This window comes from Amyelois transitella, chromosome 12 (genome assembly GCF_032362555.1).
Source record: "Amyelois transitella isolate CPQ chromosome 12, ilAmyTran1.1, whole genome shotgun sequence".
Classification (NCBI taxonomy): Eukaryota; Metazoa; Arthropoda; class Insecta; order Lepidoptera; family Pyralidae; genus Amyelois; species Amyelois transitella.
Genome location: NC_083515.1, coordinates 4,873,106 through 4,900,859, shown reverse-complemented (window position 1 = coordinate 4,900,859; position 27,754 = coordinate 4,873,106). Strand labels below are relative to the sequence as shown.

The window sequence follows — 27,754 nt, the reverse complement described above, 5'->3', positions numbered from 1 at the left end:
TATCTGTAAACATAAATAATTACAATTAATAATCACTAAGGTTATATCATTTTGTTGCACTTAGTCAACTGTTGTAGTCCAAATGTGATACACTTTAGGTAGTATGTGATATACAAATCGGAGAAAATATTTAATGTTTGAATGGTTTTGCTTTATGTAAAGATCAGTGTGTAGAAAATATGAATGTCTTTACTAAAGTTTTAGCAAGTAATGTGTTGGATTCGGTGTCATTTCGGAAGGAAAATCCAGGGACTTCAGAGTGGACACCATTGTTGAGAAAAAGATCATCTGAAGTGCGCACACCAGGTGAGTCTGTATAGGTATCTTTTATCTTCAGTCCATTCGTTATTTCAGAAAAGAAAAATAATATCTCTATTCTTTTATCTTTTCCTTCATCTCGTATTACGGTTACATTATAATTTACATGAATTTGAAAGTAACGGATCGTGCGATGATATACATTGGATAGAAATGTTTTCAAGAAAAGAGGGGATGTGGATTAAGACGGACCGGATTCTTCCAAAGGCAGAGCAGGCAACCGGGGGTTTACACGACGGTGAAGAGGGTAGAGGATTGTAGTAATTTAAGAACTTCTTTGTAGTAAAAAAAGCATGTTTTCATTAAAAAAGGATAGTTACATCGAAGGGTATATAAGACGCCGTTTAATATCATTTAGTATTGAATATTCACAAGCTCGTGGAAAATAACCGTGTTTACTCACTTTGTGAAATGAGAACTGTCCGTGCCGTCATATAAATTTCATCGTATGATTGCAATCGATTCAATAAAAGATTCAATGCACAGTTAGGTATAATGGTAATATGCGAATGTGAGAATGTTATATATATAGACGTAAAAACCTTCATCCGTTCTGAAAGAACATATTAGAAAATAAAATTGAAAGAGTAATTATAATCAAGTGCCAGGATCCTAGGATATTGATTGTTATAATAAAAATTTATAAAACATTTTCTTTGTTACTTTGTACCGTTTTTAAAAAAAGAAATGTTTTACTTCTACATTCTTTCGATCAGCAGTAGGTATATTTGGCAGTTGAGCAGATTGTTTGGCAGTTTGGCAGGTGTCATGATTTGAGCAGAGTCGAAAATAAGAACAAAATAATATTATTTATATTTTCAAATATCATAACTTATACAGATATTTATGACCATCTTAAATTTTTACGTATGGCGAAGCAAAAGGTGAAATTGAGCATTATGTAAGTCGTCATGTGTGTCAGTCGACCAATTCTCACGCAACTTTTAAGAATTTACAGGACAGACTTATAAGGCATAAGAAGTGCCATTCTCAATCACTGAACAAAGTACCTGCATAACTTTATATTATTCATAAAACAAAGTGTATTACGAACATATAAAGCTTGTTTTGTTATATTATCGTTCATAGACATAAGTTGAGAAATCTTACCAAGAAGATAAAACTGGAGATAAGCATAATGTTAATGCACTTTCTTCCGGCATGCAGGAGTTTATTGATTCGTTCACTAATTAGTCGGAGTGTTTTTCGTAACTGCGTAAGTACTAATTACCATTAGTTATCGGAGAAATTGTACAATTGTAGTTGACGTCTACAGGTGGAGTTTTCTAATGGCGTCTTGTCGTAACTTTCCATTGATTTTTAGTTGTGGCACACTTGGTCAAGTTTGCAAATTGGCTTTTAATTTAGTTGTTAGAATTAATTGTGACACTTATTTTTTTCTTTTTTATTTTTACATGCGATTCTATGAATTTTCATGATAATTCATGTAAGTTCTGTAAATTATTAAAATTGTTAACCGCACATTCGCTTAAGTTTGTCATAATTTGAATGATTGTTTATTTATCTTCATTGTTCAAACTACTTTAAAAACCACCAAGGACTAGGTAAGATTCAGGAAAGTGGGTCATTATTGTGACCCTAAAACTTATTCTTATTCTAGCTTGACCCATAACTTTGAGTGGGATGAAGTGTTTATTATTTTACCAGATTCTTTTTTTTTTTTAAAGAAAACCAATTACATATAAAGATAAAGTGGTCGTATTCTACAGTGTTAGGAACCCTATAGAATGGCAATGGCAAAATTACAGTACAATTTTTTTTTCAATTAGAGTAATATAAATCTTAGTGTAGCGTGCCGAGGGTCGATACCATCAAGATCAATTTAAATTTAGTTTAAGGAAATAACAGTGTTTAAGATACTGATTGTTTATGTATAAAAAATAGATAAGTTGCAGATTTATTCCTTTTGCTTAAAAATAACTAACTACATTTGAATAAATTACGTACGCACGGGCTGTGGAAATTGCTTCCGTTGTAATCTGGATATTTTTGCTGAAATGTTAATGATTTTTAATACAGTTTACATTCTTTTTTCTTTTAAGTAGCTAATCAAGTAAAATAATTATCATCATGTTAATTTTCTAAGTAATTTGAAAGGACAGTTGAACATAAGTTTTTTGGAGTGAAAATTAACCTGTGGTTTGTTGGTTGGGTATAGTTTATATGATTAGGGGGTCATATTTCCCTGCAGGCGGCTGTACATGTAACTCTCCTTTCGGCTTTATCTTAATCGAGTTTAATTGGCATTCCGTCAGATCATTAATCTACGTAAGGCGGGCCTACGTTTCAAACAGGTTTGCTGTTATAAGAACTAAGCTCACTTTATATGGAAGTGGATTCTCGTGCACAGCAGACTGTTTGGAACCGCACCCACGCGAAGTGCAAAACCTATCACTGTTGATTATAGACGTTGGTAATTATGTGCAGACATCACACATCTAACTATTCCAATCACACATACACATAGTAAAAATTAACATAAATTTATATTGCATACGTAGTTAAAAGGATCAAAAATAATGATATTATTAAATTAATGAGTTGTTTGCCGTCCTGAACAATTTTATGGGTAAGTTGGTAGTGACAGGTAGCTAGCCCATCCCCTATAGGAGTCTAGAGTTCCCGAGTATATAAGCCTATCCCTTAGTTGCCTTTTACGTCATCTACGAGAATGATATGGAAGGATTCTATTCTTAAGTGCCGGTAACCACATGGTTAACATTATAACTATTTGAATCTCAATTTCAACATAAGGCCATACAGCTGAACGTGGTCTTTCAGACTTATGGCTGTTGGCTCTGTCTATCCTGTAAGCGATAAAGACGTAACATATGTTCATACATATCTTAAATTACATTTACTAATCTCTCTAGAGGTTTATCCCGGTAATGTCTTCCCCGAGGAGGACTCAAATTCCACCTTAAACTACTGATTTACAAAGATCACAAAGATATACGAGTATTCATTAACGCTTTATTAAAAAAACACGTGCCGCGGTGCCTTATTGAAAAACATCCTTTTTAGTTTGTACAAATAAAAGCCTATGAGGAAAAATTATAAGCACCTTACACAAATATGTATGTGTAGAGAAAAAATCAAATATACTAATAAAACTATTGTGCTCACCGCGAAGCACAAAATAAATATGTGTTATCCGTTTAGGATTCGTAGAAAATCGTGTTAATAAATTAAGAAGGTAGGAAAACGATAGTTATTTATGTATTTTATGAGTATACCTAAATTCATATAATATACCTACAACTTTATCTTTTTCCTTTTCTGTAAACTCTTTTCTGTAAGAAAAAAAAATTTAAAGAAAACAGGCTGTAAGGTACAAAGGCGGACTTCGCTTAAGAATTATTGCTTAAGCAATATCTTCCAGTCAACCTTAGGTAAACCATATATAGGTACATAATACATACAAATAAACTGCGACAAGAAGACACCGTGGAAGAAGGAGCTACGGTTCCTACGGGGATTACACCAAGTCTGGCAGAAAATCGTTCCCTTGTGGCAACTGAGTCTAAAACTTCGTTCCCGTTTCATCGTTAACCATCAGCTCATCATATTTACAATTATATATCACATCTTTATATTTTATGGGGTAGCCAGAGACAACAGTCGCGACGAGACAGAAAGACCACATTAAGCTGGATGACTTCATCCAGCTGAATGTGACTGTGGAAGGGAATGATTTTCTGTCGGGTTTGTTTCTGGCAAAACTTGATGGCTTGAAAATTTAAATAGAGAATCATTGAGCAATAATGAAATTGAGATTCAGATAGGTTATTTGTCGTCATCGATCGCCTTATTTACATTAAATAAATATATAATAAAAAAATTATAAAAACTCCCGGACCCGGATGGCTGCTCGTGATTTATTTGTCCTCTTGACTTGTCGGTATTTGTATACTAAGTACTCAAATAATACTATTGTTTGTGGATCATTCAGTTTGCTTTGTGTTCGGCCAACGGTGTTGCTGGCAGGATAAATGAACCATTACATCAATGGTTATTAATAAACTGAGAGATTGATTCTATTTCATCTTTGCGTGTTCCCAGTTGCACCCTCCGCCACCACGCTTCTTTACTGTCCAAAATCTATCATTCTATTTTGTCCAGTCGGACAAGTTTGTTTAAGGCCACTACTTTAATTATCCATTGTTTTTATCGTGTACAGATGAAAGTAGTTTAATTTAATTATAATTTATATATGTACCTTATTCACTAGTTGCCATAAAATTAGCTTCATCCTACCTATGACTGTAAGTGAGATCAGATGAACCTAATTTAATAGGAACTTACTAAGGAAATTCATGCTGCTCTTCTACATTCAAGAAAATGTAAATCAATTAATTGCAGTGACCGATATTTAGCGGTTTTTGTCGTCGTTGTGTACAGGTGATTATACAAATTTTGCAACAAACTAGTCTCGTTTCACAACAATAGCCGCTGGAATCAATGGTCTTTCGATTTCCTTTCAGTAGCAAGGTTACATAGCCGACCCTGATGTCTAAAGCCACAAATCTTGAAAATTTATAGAGAATCTGGCTACATTCAAATTCGCATTGAATCATGAGTACTAAATAGGAGTTGTTAACTCCGTCTTATACCTATTAGGTAAATATTTCTTGTTATTCTTTTTTTACCAAACAAAAAACCTTTGTGTAATAAGTTAAAATGAGGAGAAACTGGCACTGCCGGACATTTTTATGAAGTCATATATTTTTTGTGTGTCTTTTTTATGATAAATAGTAAATGACCCAAATTTTTCTTATTCTGGTCACATTGAATTATTAAAGTACGTACCTCGAACTAAATTAATGCTAAATAATTTTAATTATACATATATATATATATACAATTACAATCACGTTTATATCCCTTATGGGGTAGACAGAGTAAACGGCCTTGAAAAAATTAAAAGCCACATTCAGATGAATGGCTTCATAATGGAATTGAGATTTAAATAGGGACAGGTTGCTCGCCTATCGCCTACAATATGAATCCTATCTAGACTTTTAATTATAAGCGAAGATAAAGTAAATTTTCATTTTGTACCGGGAAAACTTTGGTAAGTAAGTCCTTTCGTAATGCCATCTTTTACTCTCCAAGGTATATATTTTCCAAATTTCAGCTTAGGTGACCAGTAATTTCGGCTGCGTGCCGTCATTATGTAAGCCCTCCGCTCATTATTCCTTATTAATGAAATATCTAACATTAAGTTTAAATTACCCGCTGGTCCGACGACATAAAAAACTATGTCGGATAATCTGGGCCAGAATAACCTTTGATAGAGATAAGTGGCGAATATACGCTGAAGAAGAACAAGAGAAAAATAAATATAAATTAAAAATCTGTTTGATAAGTTCTCTTTTAATGTTATCTTCTCTCTAATGCATGATTTTTTTTTTGTGATTATCTTTAATGATGATTGATAACAGTAAGCAAAATATTTCCGTAGCTACTCTTTCGTTTAAATTATGGTAAAATGTGAGAACCTTTGAGGATAAGACATATATGAATGCAGAGGGACTTTCCAACACGCCGTAACATATAAAATCCCCACTTACAATAAGTAGTTGTCATGATTGCTTCCAAATAAGAAACAGTTTAGTTATATTGCGTTTGTTGTGAACAGGAAAATCTTGAACACTACAAGCCATAGTAAATTAAAATAGGTAAGTATGTATTTACAATCTTGAAAACCATATCAGTTTTACTTACACAGAAGTACTTATTTATAGTAATAATGTACGAGTAGTTTTTCTTCGACAAAAGTGCAAAACCAGTAAACTTTAGTTACTTTCATATAAAAGTAAAGGCTGCGACAGACAAAGGCCATTTTTATTATTACAATATTTACATAGAGATCGCCGTAAGTTTAATTTATTGATGCGTAAAACTATATTCATATTAGTAAAAAGGTACTCGCACAGCAGAAACCAGTAGTTGACAGTGGAAGTTTCCTGCGAGGTGCGGCGACAGGAATTTCTCTTTAAGCGCGAGAGCCTTATGTGCTATACGTTAAACTGTTTATGTTTATTCAATAGCACGTGCTCAATGAATAGCCAATTAGAAAACTGATTTAGGAGTTTTCTTGCTTGCGTATTAATCGTGTTCTTGAACTGTTAACATTAACCTACATTGTGGTAAAACGCATTTGAAAATGTTTCGATTTTTTTATTTTTTTGAAGATCTATACCTAAATGTAATAGGTATATAGGACTGAATGTAATTAAATTAAAATGTAATTTATGTCACTAAAAGCAAAGTTAATTGATTAATAATGAGATTGCGTAGATTCAGTTTAATTAACAAAATTTTGTCCGAAATGTAGGGAAATATTTGCTGCTAAGACTTGATTTCATTCACGATGATGTTTACATAGACTAAGGGAAGCGGAATAGATATATGCCACGGTATTGCATTTTATTTTATTTACCTAAGTTAATTATTTAAAACGTGTAAGATAGAATTAATTTTAATGTCAAATTACATATAGTCACACGAATGTGTAAAATATATTTAATTTTTAGAGTTTATTACAGGTTTTGATAATCCACAAACAAGTTATAATAAGACCACTCTGCGAATATTAACTGAAGTGAATTAATTGGCAATAATGCTTAAAATAGTTTGGTTACAGGATTAATGTCAGGTAGTTCATTAATTACAATATGATGTGTATTTTAAAACAAACTTTGTGTTGAAAATGTTAAATTGTCTGTCTTGCTACGTTACTTCTATTGCTTATCGAATTTCCACGTGCAAAAGAAAAACGATTGAAGGTCCATACAACTCCAGCCTTCGTTGTTTTATTTGTAAGTTTTAAATACTTATTCATAAAATCAAGTGATTTTATGAAAGTCACTTAGAAAAAAAATTGTCATAAAAAAATCAGTCAGTTACATGGTAGATAAAATGGGTGCTTTACTTAGTAAGAAATATCAAAAGACACTAAATCCGGTATTTGTACTCTTCAACACTTACTACCCAATTTACAATAGATATCTATGAACTCTTCAATCCAATAGTTATCTCTATCATTAAGCCAAACAGATGAATGTGGCCTATCCGTCTTTTCAAGACTGTTGGCTCTGTCTACCCCGCAGGGATATAAACGTGATTATATGTATGTATCTATAAACACTAATGCTTGTCTATTGTATTGAACCAATGGTTTTCAGTACACCATTAGATTTTATGGAATTGAGTCCACTTGTTTTAAAGATATGTATATTTTTAAGCAATAAAAATTATACAAACAACTTAACCAGTAATATTTTATTTATACAAAAGTAGGCTCAGAAACATTTGAAACTTGTCATGAAACTATTGCAATCCAAAGGTCCGAAGAGGGTGAATTGCATTGAAATAGAAAAAAAATACAGTCAAATATTAAAGGGACCTCAGTCAATGAACCTACTACAATGCAACTTTTGAGTTAGTATAATGTTATGTTATCACTTCCGTTCTCATATTGAAAATTCAGATCACGGACACCTATATTTACTTTTAGTTTTATCTTGAAAGATATTTTGTAGGCCCATGATGCTCTCCATTATATTTTTAGACAAAGGAAGCAACGACCTCACGTTTACTATTAATCCGTCAACCCAATCAAACATATGATTAAGATCAAATAACGTCAATATTGGGCACATGCTTTCTGAAATAACATTACTTTAATTTAGCTAGCCGAACCGTATCTTTATGGGACAAAATTGTCATACGTCAAAAGGAAGAATGGCCGGATTCATTAAATTACAATGTAAAACGATTTTGGCTAGTTTAGGCATTATGTTGAACATAATTTCTCACTGGTAACAAAAAATCACATCAACTTTGCCTCGCATTATTTCTTAAATATAATCAAATACTTAATCATTTATTTTTTACGAAAGGCTACTTAAGATGCTGGGTCGTTTATATCGAGCTGTGGGTAGATTTTGGTAGATTATGAGACATGGGATTATTTTGATGAAAATGTAATGTTTCTGGACCCTTGGTGCGAGAGTCCGACTCGCACTAGAAGTACTTTTTTACTCTATTTTTGTTTTTCTACTATTATCGTTGTTTGTTTTACTGTATTTACTATCATTTTCGCAGGACTTTGCTTTTATTAGTAAAATTGATGTTGCCTGCAACTTCGTTTGCGTGGGAAATACGAAGGTTAAGGTTATTAATTTTACCCAAATTGACCAAAATAAATTTCAACAAAATTTGGCCTTGATTTACAAAAAATACTGTATATCAGCAGCAGAGCCCTAGGGCACATACGGTAGACTGAAAATATTTAATAATCCGAATTACAGCTATCTTTTCATTGGTTTTGGTTGTATTTTGTCGGGTAGTCCCTTTTTTCCTTTTTTATATATAGATGTTCTTTGTAAAGCTAAAAATACGGACACACATCTTTATTTATATTTTTAAGAATGTGAGTAATGTGCTGATAACTTTGAACACATTCTTGGAGAAAATTATTTAGGTTAATAATGTCTCATGACAAAGACAAAATTCATTAAATAAATATTTGTTTTATATTTATGCTTCTTATTCATTTACAAACTATTTTCTAGTACTTGACCAAATAAAAAAAAATGTATATATTATTCCACATTTATTACATGTTCAAGATGTTCATGTCTTTAACAATGTTTATACATGAACGCTTGCTTAGCAAATACACAGATTATGAAATCACAGTTCATAGCAGGGGAGAACCTACGTCATCGAGTCACTTTCCTATCGGATTTGCATGCGTTGTGTGATAATCGTCCATTCTTGTTGACATAACTGTTACTTCATTTGCGTGCTTTATAACTTGCATCGAAAGTAGATTATGCATTACACGACAAATCTGCAAGATAGACTGGTTAAAAGTTTCGCAGCCTCTGTGGGGCAGGTTAAGAGTCCTTGTTTCTGAGACAAAAGGTCCTGGATACAAATATTGTTCAGGGCAAGGTGAAAAACGAACGAAGGATTTGATATTTACGTGTTTTTATTATTAGTACTCCAAGATATTCCATGAGCTATTTATTTATTTGAACGAGCAACGGTTACAACTGTTCAAACGACTTTCACCTTTACCAATAGTGTCAAAAGCGATGATAACTATATACATTGCGAACGTAAAGTAGTTTGAAATGCGCTGAACTTGACCTCATCGAGGACTGGTTTTAAAATCGCGTTTAATTTTAATTTATTACACCCATAAGTAACAGGAAATATAATATTGATGAATTTGTTTAGTGCATGTCACCCTTATTGGTGTAACAGATCGGCGATGTTGAATATAAGAGGTTTAGTCGCCGCGGGCGCGTCATTGTCGTGTTGCGCGCACGTCGAGTAAAGGCGTGAGATGCTTGCGCAGACGCAGCCAATGCATTTCGTACGTACTTACGCCCGCGAAAATATGACATTGTGAAGTTTACATTGCACCAGTGAATTGAACGTGAAAACTGAACTTTGGTGGATTTTATATCGTAGTGTCAATTTATAGTAAACATGTTGAGCGGTTGGCAGTTACTTTTGTCTAAGCGTAAGTTATTACAATAAATTAAAACAAGTTACCATTAAATAATCAAGGACATAAAATAATTGGTTTGTAAATAAATAAACTAAAACAGTTAATATAAAAAAAAATACCTTTTTTGACGATACTTAAGACTTTTTTATGAGACAGATACCAGTAAATATCGGTTATTAGGTAAATATATTTACTGGCATACTGGAAGAAATTTCTTTAGAAAAAAGTAGTGCTCTTTTGTACAAAGTTTTTCCTTAGACTAAATTCTTGTTGTATTTTTCCTTTTATATTTAAGAGCTTACTCTTTTTTCCTTGTTGTATATAAATTCATTATTAGATAAACACATTGGAATATGTCTATTTTCTAGAAATTACAGTAGCGATTCCCGGAGCAAAAGTGTAAAATTCCTAATACCTATATAGAGAAACAAAATAACTTTTAACATAAATGAACAGCACGTGCAAGAGATAGAGCATACAATACCTAAATTTACAGCTCATCATTAATTTCAGTGTTTACGATCAATCAAAAAAATATAATCTAAGAGCAATTTATTAGGATTTTCATAATTTTTTGTTTCAACTTTAACAAAAATATGATTTCTGAAAATATTATGTATAATGTTCATAATTTTAAGTTTGAATTGAAATTAGGACTGACTTTTTTATCAGTATCGGCTTTGCATTAGGTACTATCAAATTAAAAGTGATTTTTAAATATTTCCATTTAAGTTTAGAACATATTAGTTTGTATTGAACGTAATTTCACTTATATTACGAAATGGAATTTTTTTTAATGAAATTTTTCCAAATCAAGCTTAGACACTTAAAAAGGATTAATCGCGATTAAACTATCAATGTCCATAAGTCTGGGTTTAAACAACCTTACTGTTATTTATTTATTACGAGTGTATACGTTGTCTAAAGGAAACTTTGGGAGAAATATAGAAATGGTGATGATATTAGTCAGTTCTAAACCCTGCCGGTACGAACAGGACTTGTTGTTTCTTTGATTTTTGAATGAAAAATTAAATTATTTTGTAACAAACTGAGACCTCTGAAAATATACTGTAACACGTCACCTTGAGCTAACATCACGAAATAACCTGCACATTCAGGAAAATCGATGTGTAACCATGATCCAATATGGGCAGGTTCCCCTGCAAAGACTGCGGAGTGTTTGTTCGTCTGTTCCGCGAGTGGTTGCGTGTATAAACCTGACTTCCAGAGAGAGAGCCAAGGATGAAACGGGACTAATTCCGGGCGGAAGAATACGTGAACTTAGAGTTAACACTAGTCTTACGGCAGTTACGATGGACAATAACTATATAATACAATAATAATAAATAGAGTGCAGGTATTCATTTAAGCAGTCAATAAATTGAAAATACCTCAATAGTTAGGTTTTGCATCCGTTTAGTTCCGCTGCCGACCCACAACAACAGATCAGTATTGCTCACGTGGAATGAATAAATCGAATTCATTACGTTTTCGTGTCACAATACCAAGCATTGCAAAGCATACGTATGACGCTTTGAAAATAGTTTCTTTAAAAGTTTGAAAAACATGCTAATCCACATTTTGACGGAAACAAAGTATCTGCTTACTCCTTAGGAAACAGGCGAAATTATTATATGGTAGGTGGGTATTTTAAAATCGCTTCGTGTCAAAAGATGTTCAGTATGATGAACAGTTTTCTTTTGACGTACCAAAAGATCAAAGTCACGATTCGTATGGAAATTACATTTTTACTTGTATGTCGATTAGGGAAGTTTGTGTAGGTACTTAGTGGAATATCGCTTAAATTCATAAAAACGGAAATGAAATAAACGACATTAGTTTTTCAAAATCTTAGGTATAATATTTATTCCACGAGACTTTTGACTAATCAAAATTAAAAATATTTATGCCAATATAACATTTAGGTACAGTAGAAAATTGATTTGTGCTTGCCTTGAATATAGATTAAAACCAAAACATTATTGAAATGACATACATACATACATATGTTCACGTCTATATCCCTTGCGGGGTAGACAGAGCCAACAGTCTTGAAAGGACTGAATGGCCACGCTCAGCTATTCGGCTTAATGATAGAATTGAGATTCAAACAGTGACAGGTTGCCAGCCCATCGCCTAAAAAAGAATCCCAAGTTTGTAAGCCTATCCCTTAGTCGCCTTTTACGACATCCATGGGAAAGAGATGGAGTGGTCCAATTCTTTTTTGTATTGGTGCCGGGAACCACACGGCATTATTGAAATTTATTATACTTATAAAATAATTTTAAATGAAATATCTAATTAATAGGTATCTACTATGTAAAATAATTTGTATTAGCTCATGGAGTGCAATCCCTATATAGGTATCAATTTTTTTTACAAATGTTTGTTTTTCTTACATTATTTTATGCCATGACCCTTGGATTTGTTAAAAGGTTCCTAAGTTTTCACTTTAGTTTTTAAAAATTAATGATTCTAGGAAGTAGAATAATTCCTACTTATCCTTATAGTGTTTTTCATGCTACACCTAACAATGATTTCAATGACTTCCCTGATCTGAAGATAATAAATCGCCTATCTACGGCCTTTCAGAAGGTCTTAATTAATTAGGAGTAAAACAAGGAGCTAATGTAACTAAGAACTATTATGTAAGGGTAATAAACAATGCATATTTGGCTGAAGGATTCTATTGAAGGGCGAATTATCTAAATATGTATCGATGCCATAGACCATTGTAGTATTAATAAAGATACAATACAAAACTCAGTTCTAAGTAATAAGGTATATTAGGCAACAGTTTAACAGACAAAGAATTTTATTTTTGGTTTTTACGATATGTACCTACGATATGGGAGATTTAATTAGTAGTTATATACTCGTATATTGTAGTATTTATTGGGCCGTTTGGTTCCCGGCACTTCAGAACAGAACCACTCCATATGTTTTCTATGAATGTCGTAAAAGGCGACTAAGGGAAAGGGATTGGTTTATATACTATTTGAATCTCAATTACATCAGCTGATCTTGGCCTTTCAGTCTTTTCAAGACTGAATGGCTCTGTCTACCCCGCAAGGGATAAAGTCTTTTAAAATATTTTTCATCAAAATTTTAATGCAATATAACTAACTTGATGCTTAAATAGATTAGACTAATACGATTCATTCTTCGACATAGGTACCTATCTATCACAAGATTCTTAATGGAATCATAAATTTCCACTAGGAATCTTTTGATATAATTATAGCTATTTAAAAAATCTGGTCACAATTTAACGTAACACAGATATGCATTTTCTTGCTAAAAAATAATTATGTTATCCACGTGGTTGTAACATATCACTCTTTTCAAGACTGGCTTGTTGGCTCTGTCTACCCCGCAAGGGATATAGACGTGATTATATGTACGTATGTATCCACTGGAGCAAAGCTTTAAAAAATATCATGTGTTGAATAAAATAAATACACATACAAATAAATAATAATAAAAATAACGTACCCATTGAATTGGCTATCTCGATGTCGGAACACCAAAATATAAGTAAGTATTCCTATGAAATATCTATAAGGAGTTGCAGATCAGTCACCTTTTTACGTTCTTGTATTTTGTAGGAATCAAATCAGGTCGTAACAACATATCAGATACTTAATTGAGATTTGATCTGCATGCATATATTAAATTAGTCCATCGTAAACTACATAATATATATATAACCTAATGTTCTGAATAAAAAAAGATAAAAATAATAATAACATTGAAATATGAAATGATTTTGTTTATTAAGGTACCTATTTAATCGATTTTAAATTACTTTAATCGATTTATGATAAAAAAATAAATAAAGCAATTGTAACAAAGAAGTTTATGTTATTTCATTTTTCATTATAGACTAAACGCTTGTTACACAACATCATATTGAAAAACAAATGCCTATTCTATTCTAATCCCACGAAGTTTTTTTTTCCGCACGTTGAAACCGCAAGGATGGCGTGCCACGTGATTTAACTAGAACATTGACGATATAAGCCGATTGATCTCGGATTAGTTTAATTGCCGTTAAATACCAAGCGAAACACAAACGGTTTTTTGAAATAATTCAAATAAAATAATCACAAATTACAATGCTTACAAAAGATTATAAAAATTTGAATGAAGTATTTATTCCTTATGGCGTAGACAGAACGAATAGTCGTGATGTTTAGTTTGATCGATTACTGGAGGAATTAAATGTATCGAAAAATATGGTCGAAATAGCAGAATTTTTATTCCATCATGACATAAAACACAAAGTTTTGTATAAATTACTGAACATTTTTTTTTTAAATTATGAGTCATAGTAAGACATAGTTTTTACTACGCTTTTATTAGCTTGGGTTGTATGTATGTATGTATGTATGTATGTATGTATGTAACGGAATCTTTGAGCTTAATTTTCACTGATTTCTAAACGTCTGATCAACTTGATCAGTTATAGTCAGTTGTAGTAGTAATTACCTCGGATTAAAATTATAATAAAATTAAATTTATAAACAAAACAATTTAAATCAGAGTAAAAAGCGTGGGGTGCATTTTACTTCATTTTCATAACTCTCTTGTCATAAATATATGCTAATAGAATGATTTTAATATTTACTACATCAGGCACCCCACGCTTTTTACTCTGATTTAAATTGTTTTGTTTATAAATTTAATTTTGTTATAATTTTAATCCGAGGTAATTACTACTACAACTGACTATAACTGATTGTTCGACTTGCTACTACTGAATTCCTTTGTCATTAATTTTTATTTTCTATTTTTTAGTTTGATTAGCAATAAAAGCGTAGTTTTTTAGTTTTTTTTAAACTATTATTTATTTGCATAGGAACGTTTCTAACAAGGATAAGGCCTTAAAGATTATGTAGGTATTTAATACCGTGTCACGCATGATACCTTGTACCTACTTGTTACAACAATGAGAGATACTTGAAACAAGTATAGGAATACTTCCATTCATCTTCAAATACTCCAGTATTACAATAATAATAGCAAATAAGTAGGAAACGCTCACAAATTCATATTATTGTTATTTTATTTACATTATTACAAATTCTATAATACGACGGCCTTTGTCGGTCTATTTATTAGGCTTTATGCTGTGTTAATACTTGTATACAGTATACATTCATATTATAATCACGTCTATATCCTTTGTGGTGTAGACAGAGCCACAACAGTCTTGAAAAGACTGACAGGCCACGTTCAGCTGTTAAGCTTAATGATAGAATTGAGATTCAAATAGTAAAAGGCTAGCCCATCGCCTTACACAAAAATTGACATTTTGTTTATGAGTTTACAGTAATCTATCGCATTAAGTACAACCATTAAATGTCATTGAAGCATGTCCATAGATTTTTACCAAGCAAAAACACTGGCAATTTTGAGTGTGAAATGAAACAATTAGAAACGGTCGAACTTACATCGAAATTGGCGCGTTTTAAAGTGTAAAACATAATTAAACATCTAATTAAGCATTGCTTCTTACGAAAATAGTTTGTTTTAATCCACAGTTCACTTTATTTTTCTTCAAGCATTAAATTGATGAGCAGGAGTTTTGCACAAAAAATAGAGCTAAAATGGTCAGTTAAATTAATTTCAAAGATGTTGTTGTTCCAACAGACTTAGATTTTATGTTGTGTATACCTGTAAGTTTGAAATCGGTAATAAATGTTTAAAAATCAATAAACGTTGTGCGATTATTCGTGGACGTACTTTGTTTATTGAATTTGTTTTTTTTTTATCTAAGTACAGTAACCTTTCAGCTGAGCGTAACTTTTGTCTTTTCGGGTCTGCTGGCTCTGTTTACCCCGTAAATATGTGTTTGTTTGATATCTAAGTAAGCTAGATGTTCAGACGAAGTGGATTTATAACATTTCTGAGGTGAAAGGGACCGGCTGGACGACTCTCCAGCCGGCAATTAGACTGCATGTTCGATTCCTGATAGCAAGCCTAGACAAACGCAAGCAAGATAGATAGATAGACTTTTTATTACACCATAAGAAAAAGAAAAACAGAAAAGAAAAACACAGATGTAAACTAACGGAGAAGCAAGCTCGTCTTTAAAGTGCAACTAGCAAAAAGCAACATAATTCACTTAGGTTAAAATGTCACGTTTCTTTATTACTAAATTCTTAAGCATACTTAGCATTTAGCAAGCATACAAGCAGTACTTACGAGTTAATAAATGGAGACGTCATTCGTCCAAATACTACGAATCTATTGTATCCACGTAGAGCCGAAGAACAGAAGCAAAAGGGCTACTCCAAATTTTCTTTTGGCAAAATACGAGTATAAAACGAACGAAACATCCAAAGGAATGATAAATTCCATGACATCATGAAAGTTGTGACCGCCTTATATGATCAAGAACGCTGGGCGAAGTATAAAAGAAAGATAATGATGCTGACAACACAGTACAGTAATATCTGATAGTACTCATAAAGAGTAGCGAAAGATACTACCTAAATATGCCTAATTTAAGTGCTGCCCTTGAGGCCACCATATTTATCTGCTTCAAGCAACAAAGGCCGATTTGCGGCCGCTATCTAGATTCGATATATCGAGTCTCGTGTGTCCTCACGTTTCTGAAACCGAGTAGGTCGGACATACACGTTGTTCTAATTGCGGCCCAACGCGCATTGTCTATTGATTGTCATCATTTGGTAGTTTTCTTGAACAATGTTCTACATCCGTACCTACTACCTATATTCTTTGACAATTGTTGTTTCATATTTTCAAGTAAAATTTAAAACGGACACAGAGTTGACAACGTGGTTATTCAAAGTACTTAATTAAAAGTACCTAATAATTTTAAATCGTTGGAATGACATTGACATGGTCTAGTATAAATTTGTAACTTGGCTATAGGTACTATTAAATTCCAAAATTAACTTTCAGGCATAAAAATTACATTTCTAATAAATAAAAAAAGAGAAACTGTGAACAATATGTAATACTTAAGTAATTTCGAATGATTATCTAAGTTTAGGTATATCATGATGCTTATTACGAATTCCTGCGTCCATCACTTACCACAGCCCGCCAACATGTCTAGCGCATGCGACTGGTTGGCCTGCCAATCACCACGAGGCAGCAATCGTACGAGCCAGGAATGCCGTATCGCCTCGTTTAGTAGAAATCTATGCAGTAAAAACTTGTAAAAACCATGACAAGGCCTCGACCACATTTCTCAGCCTTTTAGGAAACTAAATTGTGGAAGTTCTTCATTTTTTTAAACGATATGTCTTAATGCACTCTTTATTAGTACTTAGCTTTGCGCGGGGATTTATCCGTAAGAATGCCGCTTGTTAAATCCAAAATTCTCAGAAATTATATCATGACATTTTATCATTCATTCTCCTCATTCTCTAGAGCCAGATTTTGGTCAAATCTTTTATCTTTTTTCAGGTAGGAAGAGACGTCTTTTTCGACTTACTACAATCCTACTGAGTTCGTTATCGATCGATTTAATCTTTTCATGCGAGTAAAATTTAAAATTGAATAAGTAGTCTTACAAAAATAGAATTCTAACGGGCGGCCCAAAGTTTGTATTCAACAAACATCGTCACAAAACGTTCAAACGGAAATAATAAAATCGTTTAGGTAAATCGATGGTGAATGCAGGCCGAAGAAATAGGCCTTTGTTTTCGATATTTTATTACACTTCATAAATACTAGAGTTTTTACATACCTATGTTTTGGGCGACCTAATTTGCATTCACGATACCTAGCCTAGTCTCGAGCAAAGGAAATTTTTAAGTTTTTAATACTATAGGAGCTAAATTATGGGTACCTAATACAGGAATTTGAATGTTAATCTTTTTATGTGTAAGTTTAACTAGCTATTATTTAAATCAATGATTAGTGTCCAAACGACAATATGTACCAGCTTGATCCACGGATTATAAAATAAATAAATTATGCAACCGACTTTAAATAACAAGCAAGAGAAACAAATAGAAATCAACCTATAGCCAATACTAACAATAAAAGTACTTACTCTAAGTCAGTTTTTACCAGTCAGTATTGCTAGAACTTTTCATGGGCCGATGCCCAGTAGTGTACAAGCCTACGAATTCAATAGGTTCACACACTATGCGCTTAGTCATGTCTCATGCATTGCCATGCATTGGAGGCAGTGGATGCAATTACTGCAAATTATCATGCCAGCAGTCTTTCATTTTGATCATTTGATTGTGGCAAGTGTTATTGTGACATTTGTTGATATTAAAATGAGTGACGTACACGTGAACGTAAAACATTGTGGCTATAGTATCTACTACTTGCTATGAATAATTATGACGAACCTATGTTTATGAATGTAATTGCATTTCTTGATCAATTAAACACATATCAATTACCTACCTAAGGTATTATTTATCTATCTGTATTGTAATTGATCTAGGTCGTAGATATGTACCTACTTACAAGGGAAAGAGATATTAAACAGAACAAAATATAGATTGTTTTAACATTTTTGACAGTCTCTATACTTTATATCACGCACCTTTCGCAAAAACTGCTCGGTAAATTTGTAGGTATTAACTAAAAAAGATTGTATGAGTTATCTTGATAACATGACATAGGTTACTTATTCATAATTTAGAACATACATACATACATACATATAATCACGTCTACATCCCTTGCGGGGTAGACAGAGCCTACAGTCTTGTAAAGACTGATAGGCCACGTTCAGCCATTTTCACGTACAGATAGGATTGAGATTCAAATAGTGACAGGTTGCTAGCCCATCGCCTAAAAGAAGAATCCCAAGTTTATAAGCCTACCCCTTAGTCACCTTTTACGACATCCATGGGAAAGAGATGGAGTGGTCCTATTCTTTTTTGTATTGGTGCCAGGAACCACACGGCACATAATTTAGTACATTGAGAATTTTACCTATTGTGTGTGTTTGTCTTTCTATAATTTTACACCACGCTTATTTTTGTAAACAGGTAAAATAAATGATTATTTAGCTCATAACTCAATTACGTTGTTTTAAATTAAGTTGGTTGAAAACTTTCTAGTGATTAACTTGTTAATTGAGAAACCGTAATTATAGCAGGTTTAATTTCACACGTACCTATGTATAAATTTCTTCTAACGAAGATAACTTTAAATAGGGATTTCTTGTAGACTATCTAATAGTATAAAGACGACTAAATATTGTGAAAAGACTTCAAAAGTAGCGAAAGGTTTATTTATACTCTTTCAAATTTTTTCCCTTTTTCAGAAATTCTTCTGATTTGATAATTATTTCATATCAATTTAGATGCAAAAATATTTAATAAGGTATTTTGTTGAGGGGTAATCGTATTGGTTACAAATTGACCAACCACCTATTGGATTTAAAATGATATCGTTAAACCAAACGAACGCGTTTGCGAATTTCGAAATGATTTTTTGATGATAACTGGTTCAAACGTCAATTGCAAAACTTGACCCGGAACCCTTAAACTGACCAGACATGATAAATAAAACCTTGCATACCTTTTAAGCAAATAAAATTTAGACAAAATAGACAAAGCCATCATAATATTGGCGTTTTAATTAATGCAGAAAAGTAGAAATAATTACTATTGTTTCTACTTTTCTGCATGCATATAAATTCTTACTTTTAGTTATTTTTCGGCGTTCTCAGTTGCAACCTCCGCTATTATGCTTCAGGGACTTGACCTGAAGTTCATTATACTTAGCCCTAGCTAACTTATGTGATTAAAAAGTAGGTACTTATTTCGAATACAAATTTTCAGTATTCTTCATTCCACAACGATGGGTGATGGCAATAATGGGCTTCTTGGCCGTGGCGAACGCTTACACGATGCGTGTGTGCCTCAACATAGCTATCACGCAAATGGTTAGACGGCGGACGACCGCTGGCGGCGCGGACGACGGGGCGTGCCCGGCAGACGGCGCTGAATTACAGGAGGCTGTGTCGGATGCTACGGTAAGTTTGTACCATTATAACTCAACCTAGCCATCACGCAAATGGTTTGACGGCCTGTCTTGTCGCCCAAAATGACAAAAAATGATGTCGACGAACCGTCCGTAGCCCAAAAAATACTTTCAGGCTCAAATGGCAAAATCCACGTGTGTGTAAATGTGCTTAACAGATTTTCAAGAGCAGACCATGTCCTACAATGCACTTTAACTAAAACAGTTTGTGTCTCATAACAAAATAACATCTAGATGAAGTCATCTATTCAACTGTTCAACGACTATAACAAGTTGACAATTAAGCGCCAAAGATTAATCAAGATAATGATCTTCACAGGACTGTTCCGCTTATAATGTCAATGCTTATGCACTTAGGCTCGCTTTATTAATTTGAACAATAACCGGCCATAAATTATCAACTCTTTAGCACTAGGCTGATTGCCATTTTTCAAAGATGTGATCAAGTTAAAATTTCTATAAATAGAAGTTTGATCATTCTATTTATTTGAGCCAAAACTAGTAATTTTCTTCTTAAGATCTAAAATTTTCTTGGTTGATGTGCACTTCACCAACAAGAGGGAATGTTACGAGTTTGAATTTTCAATTTGTCAGAGAATATTTTTTGTTCCATTAATATGAGGGTATTTTATTGCGCTACCAAATCATTCTTCCATAAAAAATATTCTTATATCTTCTTTTAGGAAATAAGTGGCTTCGACTGGGACGAAGAAACTCAGGGCATAATTCTTAGCGCCTTCTACTACGGGTACATAGTTACGCATTTACCGGGCGGCATGCTAGCCGAGCGGTTTGGGGGGAAGTACTCTCTTGGCTTCGGAGTCCTTAGTACGGCGGTTTTCACTCTCCTCACGCCGTGGACTGTAAGCGTTGGTGGCGCCACTGGACTCATCATTTTGAGGGTGTTGGAAGGTTTGGGAGAGGTAAGCTTTTAAAATGATATGACCCTTGAGCTAAAGTCTTGTCTTTGACTTCTTGCATAAACTGGTGTAACTAGAGAATCTATACAATGAAATTACAGTGTTGGAATAGAATAATTATCCTGTAGGTATATTAAGTAACACTGATTCGGAAATTTACTTTTTTGTTATTACTTTCTTGTTTTATTCTAATTAGAATGTAAACATGCTGCGTGACATGATCACAAGATAGTTCAACCGGGGAACCATGACCCCAAGTAACACCTTTTGAATAATGCCGTCTCTTTCAGGGCACGACGTTTCCAGCTCTAAACGCGATGTTGGCCCGATGGGCACCCGTTTCAGAGAGGGGACGAATGGGCTCTCTCGTGTTTGGGGGGGCACAGATCGGAAACATAGCTGGGACGTATTTGTCGGGGCTGGTGATGAAGGAAACTGGAGAGTGGGAGTCGGTGTTCTATCTTTTTGGCGCCATCGGGATCTTGTGGTTCATTTTGTGGGTAAGATTACTTGGTTATTTTATTTTCATTTGAATATTACTTATTTCTCCTACATATGTCTTCAAAAATGTTATCTCAAAATATAGTAATGGTCTTCGAATTCATAATTTACTTTATTTTTGGATTCTCATCTATGTGAATCTCATTGTAGGCAATCCTATGCTACAACGATCCGGAGTCCCATCCTTACATATCTGACAAGGAGAAGAAATATTTGGAAGAAGCTTTAGGCCGCCACAACAACAGCCAGCCGTCTTCTATTCCTTGGAAGGCCATCTTCATGTCTGTGCCTCTATGGGCTTTGGTCTGTGCTCAGGTCAGTCACATTGCATCGTTGCAAATTATACTTTAAATGTCCAGAGTTTTAAAATTGCTTAGCATTATCAAAAATCACAAGACTTACAGAACTAACAAAAATATTTAAATTTTATAATGATTCCTACAAGGAATTAACTAGTTTTAGAGAAACTAGATAAGAAGGGCCAAACGAAGTTACACAAATTTTCTCATGGAAATTAGAAGAATTAGGAAAACCAATTTTAGAGGCTTTTCACATCATTGCACAAACAAGTACGTACGTATATGAAACTAATAACAACTTCAAAATATTTATCTAAGAAGCATTTAGACAAATTAAAGAGCGTTATGATGGTCAATCATTCGAATGGGGGCTTGTCACTTACGAAAATATATTCGCAACGTAGGTATTATAATGATGCTCATTTATGAAGTCAATGTAAGTTGACCCTGTAGGATGGGCGCGGTTAACGTGCTAATATTATCAATGATATTATGTTTTGTTGATACGTGACGCACGCAAATCAGACACGCCATCATCTTCAATAGGATTGTTATCGCACTCGTCATGTTATAAATAAATCAAATTGTTTTCAGTTCACTGCAAAACATTTACGACAACTGCGACACTCGCTAATATAGGTACCCATTATACGCATTGATAATATTATTGGCTGACTTAGTTTCTCCTGGTCACATTTTCCTTGTCCCTCTGAAAAGGCACGCATGTGACTTCGATCAACGGGTGGAAAAGTTTGCGAAGTCATGTTTTTACACGAAGCTACCTCCCATCTGATTTCGCATTCGCTCTTAACACTTATTGGATCATAGATGATTCTGATATTGAAATTTATAAACGTTGTCTGTGCCGTGTGGTTCCCGGCACCAATACAAAAAAGAATAGGACCACTTCATCTCTTTCCCATGGATGTCGTAAACGGCGACTAAGGGATAGGCTTACAAACTTGGGATTCTTTTTTAGGCGATGGGCTAGCAACCTGTCGCTATTTGAATCTCAACTCTATCATTAAGCCAAATAGCTAAACGTGGCCATTTAGTATTTTCAAGGCTGTTGGCTCTGTCTACCCCGCAAGGGATATAGATGTGACCATATGAATGTATGTATGTAAATTTATAAACAGATCGGCCACGACTACGGCTACTTTACCATGGTGACGGATCTTCCTAAATACATGACGGGAGTCCTAAAGTTCGACATTCACCGCACTGGCACGCTGGCGGCGCTACCCTACGCCGTCATGTGGATCAGCTCGATTATCTTCGGCTGGATGTGCGACAAGATCGTTAAGAAGAACTGGCTCACCGTCACTAATGCTAGGAAAACGTTTACTACTATTGGTAAGTTTTATTTTTAGAAAGTATATTTGAGAAGTTGACAAGAAGATACCCAGATAATACTTTCAATAAATACAACACTACTACTGTAGCTACCACTTACCTACCTACACAAAGGTGTCACGACCACAGTCCGGAAGGAACGTACAAAACTAACTAGGTAGGTCTAAGTGAAAAACTATTACGGTATCATACCTAATAATAATTATAGTATAGACACTAAATAAATGATTGTATTTCTGTTCTGTGGTAGTGAAATGAGGAAGGGAACGTATTTTATTCTCACGTGTTTTATTTTATTTTAGACACGGAAATAAAAGTAGATTGGGTTTCAGATGTTCTTAAGTGTTTTCATACTATAAAATACATACACCGTGATAGATTATACGAGTAGTATGCTTACGTGGCCTTCCAGTATTTCCAAGGCGGTTGGCTCTATCTTCCCCGTAAGAGATAAAGCTGTGATTACAAGTGTATTTTGTTTAAACTATTAACAGAGAAAAAGTTGACCTGAAAAGAAATTTCAGTGTCTCGATCTTTTCATGATGATTGTATGTCCGTTATCGACTCGCTCCAATGCATATCAAGGTTCAAAATTAACGAACCGTTAATGCACTTTGATTATATCTTTTGATACAGTGAATGTATGCCTATGCCTATGTGTACGACGTCATCGACACTTTATGCAAAACATTGTTCGTTCTTTTATTTAAGAATGAAGATATTAACAAAAGAACTACTTAAATATTGAGGCATTGGTTGGCAATAAAACCAATGTTTGTAACATTAATAAAATATGAATTTTGAGAAAACATTTACCTGGGTTTCACATTCCAAAAATATTTTTTTCCCTAGAAGAGTAACTACTTCGTTTTAAATAATTAAAGGTAGTACTTAGTAAAATTAAGATTGGGATTCTTCTTTTACTGGGTTAGCAACTTACCACTATCTGAATATCCATTGAACCTCAACTCTATCAACCCCGTCAGGGATAAAGACGTCATAATATATTCTAAGCGGAATATTAATATTGATTGATTTTTACAGCCTCTGTCGGTCCCGGAATATGCATGATCCTGGCTTCATACTCCGGCTGCAACACAGAAGCTGTGGTCCTCCTGTTCACGGCATCCATGGGTCTCATGGGCGCCTTCTATCCGGGCATGAAGGTCAATGCCCTGGACCTGAGTGGGAACTACGCTGGCACCATCATGGCAATCGTGAATGGTATTGGAGCCATAACTGGAATCATTGCACCGTACCTGGTTGGACTGCTCACGCCTGATGTAAGTAGATTTTGATTCAAAGAGTCTTTAGAATAAAGATTGGGAATAATCATTCTTTAGGAAAATTGAAAGAGGTAGTATCATAAGAGGTAGAATTTTATGAATCGTATTTTTGTTTGGGGCACTCATCTGACACACCTAGTTGTGCATAATATCAGTGGGTCCACGGGTCGCAGGGAGTGTGAAGCGAAATTGGTACCCTGACTTAGGCACAATTGCGAATGGCATTGCGGCATCGCGTGGTTTTGGTGGGTTTAAGTCCAGGCTTCAGTGGCTGGGCGGGCAGATAATACGGTCATTCCACAAGTTAAAAAGGTTTCTACATTTTTAACATCTTTTATAATTCAGCTAACTTAGTAATTCCTAAATTTCTTATTATGGTTTTGATCTTGTAATCAGGGAGAACGCAAATGGGCCAAATGCCAAATAAACGATGATACCTATCCATATGTAAATTAACTGGTATAGACTGACTTACGTTTATTGTTACACTCACAGCTGGGCAAAGAGAAAAATGTAACGCGTTATATATAAATAATAAATAAATGTAAAATATAAAATTTTATGTCAATCCGGTATTTGTAAGGTACCTACACATATTGTTTGAAGAGTTATTTTCAATAATATCAGTAAATATCTACCTGCGTGTTTTTACGGTTCGTTTACACCGTCATATTTAAAAGTATTTCATTACGTAACAAAGTATCTCGCTAACAGAAACTAGTTGGTTTATTTTACAAGAACTAAAGTTATTATAAGTGTCTATTGTCCTTATTACTTTTGCAAATTAGCTTATTTCTAGGTATCTATGAAGTATGCTGTCCTTAACACACATAAGAACCCTTATAATTTCTCAATCTTTCCTATTTGTAGGCTGTCATCATTCGCAGCATATCAGGTGTTGTGATGTAACGTATAGTCTGCTGCAGATAGTGGCTAATTTCAAGGTTACACTAGGCTAGTAAATTAAATATCGTACTTATATTGATAACTTCTGTCATTTGGTAAATAGCAAGCGGTAGGGCAAAGTCAGGGCAATGGCAAATAGAGAGAAAAATTATAACTACGTGCACTACGGGCCCGAAGTAGTTATAACAACGGAGATGCAATAGGGAGCAGATTAAGACAAAAGAAATATAGCAAAGAGCAAACAGACAATGTTTTTTTTAATACCTAAATCTTCTTCCCGGTGTGACTTTTGCACTTTTGCCCATCTGGAAAGAAACCCAAAATGCGTTTGTTTTTTTCTCCTAAAAACTTAATAATAATTGATCGATAACGCTAGGCTAGCTCCAGGCCTGATGTGTACAACAACCTTAATATTTGCAGTTATCTAGTCTCGTCATGCGCGTTGCGAAGTCAAATTGGACACAGTTTAACTAGTGCATAGCTAATTTCAAGTGCAGTTCAGTTACCTTACAATAGCGGTAGGGTCAATAACAGCTAAGCTGCATAGCGACTTTCTTAATTCGTGAAATCTATGCCGTTGTTGCTAAATTATACGACGCAGAATGCGTCTATATAAAAACTTATAATAGGTATTTTTACTACTTAAAAAAGACAAGTAAATAAAAAATCTTCTTAATTAACAAAAGATATTTATTAAAACAAAAAAGACATTGTAAAACAGAAATAAGTGTAATGTTAATGATCTGATGTGACCAAATACCCAAATTTCCTGTATGTTTTCAGAAGACTAATATATTTTCTTGTTTGTTGTAATATGCAAGCGAAAGCGAAACAAAGTTGTATGAATAAGGCGACCCTTGGCTTCTAATAACACGTCATTCTGTCAAAACGCAGATACTATGAGTAATCTAGATTCTAGAGTTTATATTTACATACACTGGCATGTTACTGTCAAACAAATAGGTAAGTAGGACCTACTTCCGGTTTTCATTGTCTATAAGCGCATTGCAAAGAGCAAATGGTTGACCTCAAATTATTTTCGAATGATGTAATGTAACGCAAACCACTGTTAAATGCATAAGAAATTCGATAAGTTATGTAAGAGAAATATGGGTTCTGAAACTTTTGTTCCATCATCAGGATATTACCAAAAAAAAAAAGTGAATACTGGCGGCCACTACATACCTACTATCAAACTCTAGTTAGAATTCATAATACCAGCCTGAATATCAACTAATAAAATCCTACTACTATTATAAAGGCGAAAGTTTGTATGGATGTTTGTTACTCTTTCACGCAAAAACTACTGAACCGATTACCATGAAATTTGGTATGTAGGTAGCTGAAGACCCAGAATAACACATAGGCTATTTTTTATCCCAGAGTTCCCGCGGGATTGATAGGGTTTCCATGCGGACTAAGTCGCGGGCGGCCTCTAGTACTTATATATGTTTCATAACTATGGACTACCGAAGGGCTTTTCCACTTAGACTTTCGACACACTTATGATAAATTTATTTCATGCAGACTACATACCCTCTGTTTCGGTTGATCTAGGGGCCATAAAACTAAAACGGATTAAAATTATATATATTTTCACACTACATATTGACACATTTATTTCTTGTACTGCACACAACTTCGAATGATTTAGGGACCCTTATGACATTGCTGCAACGGTAATATTATATTATTTCAACTCTCTTTTACAGAGCACACTAGTACAATGGCGTCTTGTGTTCTGGATAGCGTTGGCAGTGTTCATTGTTACCAACTTGGTGTTTGTGGCGTGGGCCTCCGGAGAGGAGCAATGGTGGAACCACAGCGCACAGGATCCCACGAAGCAGCAAGAGGCTGAATCAGGCACCAACCAATCAGGATTGAACCATTCCGTCAATGCTGAAATAAAGTTGTAGTTTCACGGAAGTAGATTACTTGGTATTTTTTATATGGAGGTCTTAGTTTGCCACAAATAAGAGTGAAGTAATGAGATTATTAGTGGTGCCGAAGTTAAGTGTAGCTTAACTTTCTGTACGAAAAAAAAAACATATTTTATTGATGTATTAGCAGTAACAGAGATAAAATAGAAAAAAACAGAAAGGGGCTGAAAATTTTACAGCAAGTTGCAAAGACTGTGTGTTCAGGTAATTTAACTGGCTTGTACAAATCTGAAATTTTTAATCTTTAAAAAAAACATGTCATATATCCTTTCCATCGGTAGGTATAACAGATTGTCCACTTTTAAGTGGTAAGTTCTGTTTATACAGAAGGTAGCTTCAAAATTTTTCAAAGTAAAATATATGAAATGCAAGCCATTTATAATTAGTTAAGTATTTAGCTGAAAATGAAAGTATTTAATTAAGTGATCATTGGATCCTTAGCCAGTGATTTTGTTAAGTAATAATCGGCATTTCATTAATTTATTTCATGTAGGTAATTAGAGCTCGAATTAATATTGATTGGATATCAAAATTATTTTATATCAACTGTTGTACAAGTGTTCCTTAAACACATTTAATTTAAGTAGATTAATGACATTTTCATTATTAGTTTTGTAAATATTCGTTTAAGAGATTAAGGAAAAAGATTGTTACAGAAATGTTGGCATATTCGAATGAGTAA

At 33.8% G+C, this 27,754-nt stretch overlaps 1 protein-coding gene across 2 annotated transcripts; it reads left to right on the top strand.

The window, feature by feature from the left end:
- The first annotated feature begins 51 nt into the window (after positions 1-51).
- LOC106142531 (putative inorganic phosphate cotransporter) lies at positions 52-27,309 on the top strand. Of its 2 annotated transcripts, none has more exons than XM_013344322.2 (8): positions 52-306; positions 19,663-19,856; positions 20,548-20,787; positions 21,075-21,284; positions 21,436-21,600; positions 22,724-22,940; positions 23,985-24,223; positions 26,845-27,309. In XM_013344322.2, the coding sequence occupies exons 1-8, from the start codon at positions 180-182 to the stop codon at positions 27,046-27,048; spliced, it is 1,596 nt and encodes a 531-aa protein (XP_013199776.2). In that variant the 5' UTR covers positions 52-179; the 3' UTR covers positions 27,049-27,309. The 2 variants fall into 2 exon arrangements, with proteins under 2 accessions (XP_013199776.2, XP_013199777.2); XM_013344323.2 differs by lacking the exon at positions 52-306 and adding an exon at positions 9,687-9,883.
- Positions 27,310-27,754: the final 445 nt, after the last annotated feature.